Source organism: Caenorhabditis briggsae (genome assembly GCF_000004555.2).
Source record: "Caenorhabditis briggsae complete genome, chrV, whole genome shotgun sequence".
NCBI classification, from domain to species: domain Eukaryota; kingdom Metazoa; phylum Nematoda; class Chromadorea; order Rhabditida; family Rhabditidae; genus Caenorhabditis; species Caenorhabditis briggsae.
The window spans coordinates 14459061-14468683 of NC_013488.2; the positions used below are offsets into that span (position 1 = coordinate 14459061).

At 35.9% G+C, this 9623-nt stretch overlaps 3 protein-coding genes across 3 annotated transcripts; 1 reads left to right on the top strand and 2 right to left on the bottom strand.

Annotated features, from left to right (window-relative positions):
* Nucleotides 1–268: 268 nt before the first annotated feature.
* Nucleotides 269–1668, bottom strand: CBG04570 (the record flags this gene model as incomplete). Its single annotated transcript, XM_002637739.1, has 4 exons — nt 269–428; nt 491–752; nt 808–1195; nt 1480–1668. The coding sequence occupies 4 exons, from the start codon at nt 1666–1668 to the stop codon at nt 269–271; spliced, it is 999 nt and encodes a 332-aa protein (XP_002637785.1).
* A 1652-nt stretch (nt 1669–3320) lies between these two features.
* Nucleotides 3321–6423, top strand: CBG04571 (the record flags this gene model as incomplete). The annotated part of the gene is made up of 5 exons (XM_002637740.1): nt 3321–3380; nt 3427–3623; nt 4382–4551; nt 4968–5085; nt 6336–6423. 5 exons carry the CDS (start codon nt 3321–3323, stop codon nt 6421–6423), a joined length of 633 nt encoding a protein of 210 aa, XP_002637786.1.
* A 495-nt stretch (nt 6424–6918) lies between these two features.
* Cbr-hot-1 lies at nt 6919–8822 on the bottom strand (the record flags this gene model as incomplete). Its single annotated transcript, XM_045238114.1, has 5 exons — nt 6919–7081; nt 8252–8369; nt 8414–8509; nt 8560–8652; nt 8720–8822. The coding sequence occupies 5 exons, from the start codon at nt 8820–8822 to the stop codon at nt 6919–6921; spliced, it is 573 nt and encodes a 190-aa protein (XP_045092715.1).
* Nucleotides 8823–9623: the final 801 nt, after the last annotated feature.

Genomic DNA, 9623 nt, shown 5'->3' on the forward strand with positions numbered 1-9623 from the left:
CTCGTTTTAACTTCCCGATTACTAGAATTGCACATTACTGTTAAATGCTTATTCTGAACGAAAAATTCATTAAGCAATTCATTGGAATGGAGTTTGAATTATTTTTTCATTCAAAATATGAGAAATTCGAAATTTCGAACGGGAAAATTAATATCTTCGAGAAAAATCGTCTTTGGATTCAGTCACAATTTCTGTTTTTCATCGGATGGTTTTTTAAAAACTAGATTCAAAATTAAAAAAAGATATATTTATTGAAAATATCAGTTTTTCAAACTGTTCGCAGTTCAATTGAAACAGTTCCTGTCTGCTCCCCACTCTGTTTCGACTGGTATAGTCGATTTCTGAGGACCGGTAGAAAAATGATAATGGCGACAGGATCAAAAAATGGAAATGCTGATAGAGCAATGGTTCCACTGTAGTTGTAGACTCTGGAAAATTCGGTTTTCAGTTCGAAAGTTAACAAAGAATCATTCTTTAAGTATAGATTCACCTTCCCATACTAAAATTGAAAACTGGAGCAAACCAGGCAATCAGCGAAGGTGTGAAGCTTATACAAATTGGGATCACAGTTTGAACAGTCAAGGCGATCAATAGTTTTCTCTGCAACGTGGCAGTGTCCGCACTCATTGTTACATGGGCTTGAGCATCGTTCAGTTTCTTCATTGTTTTGTATCCAAAAATAAAATAAACAGATATAGACCCAACTGACATCAACATCAGCAAGACTACACCTGTCCAACTTCGGAAGACCTCTTCAGGATTTGACTCCTAAATTTTTGAGACAGTTTTTGAAGTTTTCATAAGTACTTGAATTTCGAAAACCTACATTATAGATAGTTGATAACATGTTATAGTCATTTGGATTCACACCGTACTCCTCTTGAAGATGCTCTTTGATATAGACCATTACGGTGTCCGATGTAGACAGCCATTTCTCACAAACATATTGGAAAAATGCAAAATAAAAAATACACAATGCGAATGAAGCAGACATGAACCGATGGAACCCTGTGCTGATTAATTTGGATCTTAGGATTACCAAGTATCGAAAAACGAAGTGACTGATGAGAATAGCATAGCTGCATGCTAGCATTGAACAACGGGCGGTCAGAATGTAGTGATTGAAACTTGAAGCTTTCTCAAAGAATCCATCGGTCAGAATCAGATAAAAACAGTAGCGATAGCAGGAGATTCCCTAGAATATCAATAAGTGAAATATCGTATTTGCTCTGATGACAGCCCACCCAAACCGTTAACTTTAAGCTCAATTATCTCGGTATTTCGGAGAGATATCAGAAGCTTGTCAACTGATAAATTATTTATCTTATTATCAGCCATGTTTTATCAATTGACAATTTTCTGATATCTTTCACAGGAACCAAGACAAAATTGGTTCAAAGTGCAAGTATAGGGTAACCTTCTATTAGAGTGTTTACGGTATTCTAGATGTGTTCAAACAGTTTCATCATAAAAACCTACAATTGGAACAGCCATCTCCAAAACAGAATAAACGACATTAAAAATGGCAAAGTACAGTAGCAAAAAGCGATAGTTCCCCAGGCAGACTGACTTTCCAGTGAACACCAAATAAACGAAAATTGGGTTCACTACAAAAGCCAGACATCCAAAAACTTTTGGAATATTGTGATGAACCCAACCAATGTACATTTTTAAAAGGGGAATTTGCAGAAAGAAGGAGAACTGCTGAAAATGGAATGGTTCTCGTTATCGCTGGACAAAAATATATAACGGGGGATGTATAAAGTTTGTTTTTAAGTTTGGCATCGAGTCCATATGGGATTGCAATGACGTACGAGGTCTTCAGTATTCCGAGACAAACTGTCTGTTTTGGCGTTATAGAGATGTGTCTGGAAAGAAAAACATTTCCGTGGGATATGGCTGGAAATTGAAATAACTACCGGAACACCTGTAATGGAAGGGGCCCCTTACTTCCAAATTTGAACCCATTTATCTCGGTTTCTGTCGACGATATGAAAAAGTTGTCAACTGATAAATTGTTTGTCATAATATTAGAAGTTTTTTGTCAGTCGACATATTCTTTATATCTTTCACAGGAGCCGATATAAATCAGCTCAAAGTGAAAATTTTGATGGGATCATCATATTAATTTACAGTAAATCGAAGTTGTCAACTATGGGCCAATATATCTCGTTTTCTGTAAAAGATATTTAAGAGCAGCCAACTGACCAAATGTTTATCATAATTTCAAAAATTGTTGTCAATGTACCACTTTGTGATATCTCTTATTGGAACAAAGATAAATAGGCTAAACGTTGAAAGTTAAGTGTGGCGTTCTATCTGGGATTACGGTATTTCGAAAATTTTCAAAAGGTGGTGTATGAATAAGACGCTAGGAAATTTAAAAAAAAATTCCGTTTCAAGGGATATTCCTGATTTTTACACAGATTTATGAGCTTTATCCTATCTGGCACATTATCAATCAGCATGTTTTGGCCGATCGAAAACAGCCCAGTCAGCTAAAATTTCATCAATCGAGTTGGAGGATTTTTTTTATTTCGGATTTTTTATTTCTGGAGAGTTCTCTGAAAAACTCTGAAGCACGTGCTTGCTAGAAGCCCAACTTCGCGGAGCAGTACATCGTATTTGCTGTAATAGAAGCCCACCATACACCTCAACTTTGGGCTCAGTTATCTCGGAGTTCTATGAGATATATCAAAAATGTGTCGACTGATAAAATATTTATCATAATATCTCCAATATTTTATCAATTGGCAAATTTCTGGTATCTCTCATAGCAACCGAGATAATTGAGCTCAAAGTTAGCTTTTTTGGTGGGCTTCTATTAGATAATTTACCGTTGGATCCATCTTCCAGATTTCAATCTTCTTTGAGTTTTTAAAAAATGACTTCTGAATATTGTTGTTAGTCATCTCAGTCCTCTATTGTTATTTCATTTTCAAACATGAAACCGTATTCTCAAAATTTCACAATACCATTCCCAAAAACAACATTTTGTTTGTGTCCATTTTTTTCTTTTGTAGTAGTCACCATCTGTTTCTTTTCTCTTCCTTTTCACATCTCAATTTCCTATTTTATTCTCAAAAAATCAAGAGACAGCAGACACTAAAAGCCCGCTGATCATCAGCAGGTTAACTTGACATTTCATCCCGTCTGCGTCTCCATCCCAATCAACACTATTTCTTCATCCCTCGTACAGACCCATTTTCCTGGTGGGCGTGTTCCTTTTCATTCCCGAGAGTGCGCACCATTCCTTCTTCCACAATACATTTTCTTCTACTTCTTTTCTTTTTTATAGTATTAACACATTTCCAGAAGTTATGAAATATCTGGGGATAACGATTCTCATCCTAGCAGCACTCGGAGCAGTCGAATCCAAGGTAAGTGGTTTTAGATTCAGGTTAAAAAGAAGAAATTCATTTTCAGGTGAAATGTCCAAGAAGCGCATTTGGAGTTGAGTTGGAGTGTGCATTCGAATGTTGCACATCATTTGAAGGCCGTGATCAAGGGTACTATTGTTGTGGAATTGAGGAGAAGCAGCTTTTGGAGAGAGGACATCATCATGCTGTTGGCGATGGAGTTCCCAGATCCGATCGATTCGTTGCATATGGAAACACTTTCCAGTGAGTTTTTTCACTTTTTGGATTTTTCCAGAACCTAAAAGATGTATCGATATGCCTAGAATTAAATCACTGGGAAAGTTTTGGTCTCAAAAAGTAACGTAAAACATTGAATAGACTGCCCCCCCCCCCACTGTCAAGTTTGAACTCAATTATCTCGGCTCATATGCAAGATATCAAAACATTCTCAATTGATCAAATGTTGGTGATATTATTATAAACAATTTATCAGTTGACAACTTTTTGATATATTTCATAGAAACCGAGATAATTGAGCTAAAAGTGGACGATTTGGGTTGGCGTCTATTTGAGAAAATACGGTATTCAGCTTATATTAGAAAATTGTGGTTAAAAAAAAGTGATGTTTTGAAAGTTTTCAAAACACTTGTATCCTTTTTTCAAGATCTCCAAATCCTCTCCAAAATGGGGAATATCTCTGGAGACGCCTAAATATATCTTTTTTTTTATATGTTGTACATAAAAATCTTAATACCGTATTCGTTTTTTTCTTAATACCGTATTCACTCTAATACAAGTTTTCCTATATGTCCACTTTGAGCTCAATTATCTCAATTCCTGTAGAAGATATCAAAAATGTGTCGACTGATAATATTTCTCCAATATTTTATCAATCGACAAATTTGTGATATCTCTCATAGGAACCGAGATAAATGGGCTCAAAGTTGAAGGTTTCCTTCTTCTGGTAGAGAAAATACGGTAACGTTTGATCCCCTAATTTTCTTCAAATTCAATATTTCCAGAATCGATTACACTATGCTTGTGATCGGTCTAATTGTGTCTATCCTTGTCTCAATCCTTCTCTCCTTCTTCTGCTGCCTTCTCTGCAATGGATGTTGGCTTCATCGTCGTCGTAATCCACAACAGTATGAAAGTGTGCATCATCGCGACAATGGATGGTACCCGATTTGTTGTGAGTTCTTAGGCTGCTTCGCTTACTAGTAGTACTTTGGCACACACTCCCACTGTCCTCCTCTCCTTTTCTTTTATTGTATATCTCATATTGTCAAGTGAGTTTTCTTTTTACTGTTTGCTCTTTTTCTTCTTTTTTCTTTTCGATTTTTTTTCTGTTTCGTCGTCGCAAGCTTTTAGTGATGCTTGGCAGGACGAATTGCAAAAAATGGAAGGGAAAAAAAGAAGAAAAGGAATAAGAGAAGAGAACAGTTGACTAATCACCATCAAATGAAATTGAAAGTTCTTGGGCGTTTCCCTCTCCCTTGAAGACGTGTTTCTGATGGTTTTTCGTCGTCATGTGATGGTCAAAAAGGAACGAGAAAATGATTAAGAAAAATATTGTGTATCAATTACCTATTAGTTTATATTTTACAGGCGGTTTCGGAATTCCAATGGGAACTGTTGTCTTCTCGACACACCCACCACAATACAGAGAGGATAGTGAGATGTATGGAGGATCATCAATGTCCAGTCTGCCAAGTTCGAAACAACGGTTAGTAGGGAATCACAGAAAAAAGAAGGGAAAAATGTATTCATAATTGGGGAGGACATAAACGTTTTCAAATCGAATGTGAATTATCAGAAAAACTCCAAATGCATGGGTTAATGTTCTACAACAGATTCCTGTTGTTCTTGCAGAATTTCGAAACCTGCAAACATCCTATCAATTGATTTTGTTTGGAAATTAACCATAAAACCTGTAATAGAAGGCACCCTAATTTTCAACTTTGTGACAATTCATCTCGGTTCCTGTCAAAGGTATGAACAAGTTGCCAACTGATAAATTGTTTATCATAATGTCAGAAGTGTTTGGTCAGTTGACACATTTTTGATATCTTGAATAAGAGCAAACTAGGCAGTGGTACGGTCCTTCTATTAGAGGTGTCACGGTACTCAAAAATTCAATCTCGAGTAAATCGATAGCAGATTTCCTTAATTTTGAGTTTCTGCTAAATTTTGAAGTAGAAAATATCCTGTCAGCTTAAATTTTTTGAAAATTATGTCTCAAAGTGTCTCAACCGTTTTTGAACTTAAAAATTTTTTTGATACATTTAACAGATACCGAGAAAAATTGGATCAAAGTTTATAATTAGGGTGCCCTTCTATTAGATTGTTCATGTTGAAACATTTGGCTCTAGTCGGTCATTTTGGTCCTTAGAATTTTTGGACCTTAGATTTATTCTTGAATATTAAAAATTCCGAAAAAATCAAAAAACTATTTATAGAATCCCGAAAAATCTGATAGTTTTGAAAACTTTGAATTCAAATTTTCCAAAGAAAAAATTTGCGAAAATATCTTTTTTATCGAATTTTCTCTGCTATGCTATCAATTCCAATCGTTTTTTATTTTTGGATATTTCCAAATTTTCTTGAAATTTCTGAAATTTCTGAAAACTTCTTTTTTAAATCTGAATTGAATAAAGTTTTCGAATTTTCGAAATAATCGAATTTTATAGCTTTTATTTGGACTTTTTTCTTTTTTTGGAATTTCTGCTATTCCTAGAATTTTCGAAGAACCTAAAAATCTAATTGTGAGGACCGAAATAACCTACTAGAGCTATAAAATTGCCCTTTTTATAGATTTTTCAAAGTTCGAATTTCAACATCATTTGTGATATTGGTTTTTCCATCTTCCATATCGTAAACTTTGCATTTTCACTTTCCATTCTGTTTTAAGTTAATTTCCAGTCACCTAAGAATATTTTTTTCATAAAACCCCCAGTATTCTATAAAAGTTTTCAGCGTCCGTTTCAACCCGGATGGAACACCAAGAGGCGTCTTGAAAAATGGACATGAAGGAGGACAACCACAACAATACTACCGAGACTAATCTAGAGAAATTCACCTAGAATTCAAAAAAACTCTACTTTCCATTTCCATTCCCTAATTTTTTCACGTTTTCTCTGTTTTTCTCTTCTATCATTTTTCTCTCTTTTCAAAAGCTTTCACGGTGCAATCGAATCCCTCCAAAAAATTGTGTAGAACACACTCTTCTGGTTTTTAATAAATTTCAGCCAAAATTTAAAATTCAAAACAAAAAAGCGTTTTGGAACATTTCATTCAGTTTTGAACAACATAGAAAATCTGTGTCGCAATTGAGCAAACTTAAACGTTTTAGAGACGAAGCGTTCAAAATTTTCAGAAAAGAAAGAAGAAGGTAAAATCAGTCAAAAAACCCGAAATCGGACTGAAAATAATCGAGAATACAAAAAATGGGAGAAGAAAAAAGCTAGAAACCGGTAGACGAAAGAGAAGAAGTGGGGGAAGAAGGAGAAGTGGGATGAGCATTTGTAGAAAAAGAGCAGCAGGATTTCCAAGAAAGGGCTTAGCCTATCAAAAACAACCAACTTAAAACCAGGAAAGACACTATAGATAATGGGGAAGTGAGAGACGCAGAGTTTCCATTACAGTGGTCTGCATAGCATGTGCAGACGTCGATTGTCGAGTCGTCTGCTGATTCTCCGCCAAGTTTGAATAATTCTTTTTTCCTGGAAAGTGGAGAAATTGGGTGATTTAAATGAAAGTAAGAAACTTCGAAAGTCTCAAAAAGAAATCTATAGTTTATTTAACTGTTCTCAAAGTTTCAAAAACCATTAAACAAAAATACCGGAATGGCACATTATTGCATATGAATTGAGATAATTGAGTACAAAATTGACGGTTCGGGTGACCTTCTATTAGTGTTTACAGTAATTGTCCTTGAGTTTTCCCAGAATAGATCTTTGTTTTTGACACATTTTGTTCTGTTTTAAATACCCCGATGTCGAATTCAATATTTAGAATTTTCTAGATTTTCAGCTTCCTCGTGACATATTATTCCTGACCAGCCTTCTGTTTGCAGCGCCTCCGGCGCTTCACAATTCAAGCATTTTCAATTATTCGTCGCTCCACTCCTCACTTTTCGATTTTTTTTCTCACGCTGTAGAACATCTACGCCCTCCCTCCCCTCTCCTGGTGTGGGCCTCATGGCGCAGCTGTGTACGTGCGCGGCTATTGTGCGGAAGGCCGCGGGTTCGGTTTTGGTGGCGGGCAACCTTTCAATCAAAAACCCAAAACCGGACAGCCGGACACTAGGACCAACAGACGCGTCTAGCGTTTTATATATAAGAAAGATAGACGGGGTACAAAAAATGGTGAACTACAGTCGTAAGAATTCGTTAGTGCTGCAAAATTACAGAGATTTCTGAAGAATCAAATCAATCAATCATCAAGATCAAGAATCAAGAAACAAATCAAGAATCAAGACTTGTATGTTATATATATATATATATATATATACGTTTTATATATAATATAAACCTTTTTTTTCAAAAAGTAACAATTAACGGATCCTGTGTGATCGAATTTCCTACAAAAATACAGGAAAATCTGCGCTATTTCAGATGACCATATTTCTATCCCATCTAAATACAAAAACATATTTTTCAGTTGACTTTCGGCCAATTTGGTCATTTTCAGGAGTCTGAAGCCCAGCTGTCAAGTTTCCGATCGCTTTGAAAACTTTGGAGGGTGTAAAACAGACCTACATAGATTGAAACTTTGCATTCAAATAATTTTTTGAAAATTCCTTTTATTTCCGATTTCCGGAAGACATCCCCTTTCAGACCAGTTTTTTAATACTGAAAAGTTGAAAAAATCCGATATCCAACTTTTCTTACCTATAAGGTCGACAAGAATCTCTATGCATCCACCGATACCATGTCACAATTGTCTGATTGAAACCGCTTATCAGTACATCACTCATACACCCTCGTATGTATCCCTTTATTCGGACTCCTGAAAAATAATCTGGTAATTTCTTTCTAGATTTTTGTTCATACCTGCAATGTTTGGTTGCTCAAAAAGCGAGACACATATCGTCGGGCAATGGACGATCGGGACTCGTCCTTCAGCAATTCGGTCATCGTTACAGTCGTCTAGAAAAGAAAAACATAACGATTGAATTATTAAACTTGAAATTTGGTACCTGTGAAGTTCCTAGGTTTTTTGTAAATATGTGATAGGGAAGGCCAAACCGCTTCGTATAGTTTGGACATGCAGGAGTAGCATCGAGCGGTATCTGGAAAAAATTAATTTTTAAAAAATATTATTGGAATATGAACCACTGAACTAAACTAAATCATTACCACTTGTCAAAAAAGGTCCAACGGCCGTATTTTGTGCCCAACTTCTTTGATTGAGAAGCGAGAGCATTAGAAGCAGTAGAACTGGAGATAAGATCGAAGGCATCGATCATCGAAATACACGAATTTGCATTTGGGATGCTAAAGAGCCTTTTCTTTTTTCTTTTTTTGGTTGCGAGGCGACAGAGAAGAAGATTGAATAATAATTGGGAGGGCAAGATGCAACTTTTAATGGGGTTTAGTGGAAAATGAATAGGAAAATGTGAAAAAGAAGAGCCAATGATGGGAAATACGGATTTAATGGGCTCTATCCTCCCCCCAAGAAACTTTCCCACACCGGATCAAAAAAGCGCCCGCGGGGAGCCTTATACTTTTTGACTTCTGGAGAGCATGTTGGGAAGTTTAATAGTTTTTCGAAAGATGAATTATAACAAATTGGATGAGCGGAGAAAGATTGGGATGAGGGAATAAGAACCTGCACACACAGATGTCTTATTATTGCGAAAAAGTGTACTAAATGAAATGATCTCGCATAAGAGAGTCGAGATGGGGGAACGGGCTAAAATATTGGAAAGGTGGAATGAGTAGGTGTAATAGTTTTTCTAAAGTATGGAGTTACTTTTGGGAGTTTTTGATAGATTAAGGTCCGATTTTTGTGAAGCTTGGAAGCCAACATGTTTCAGAAGGGCCCCCTATCGTTTAACTTTGAGCCGATTTTCCTCGGTTTCGGTCAAAGATATAAGAAAGTTGTCAACGGATAATCATCATATTATCAGAAGTGTTTTATCAGTTGACACATTTTTGATATTTTGCATAGGGGCCAAGAAAATTTAGTACAATCTTCCCAGTGTACTTCTATCACAGGTTTAAAGTCTATTCGCATGGGACAGTTGAAAATAACTTCAAA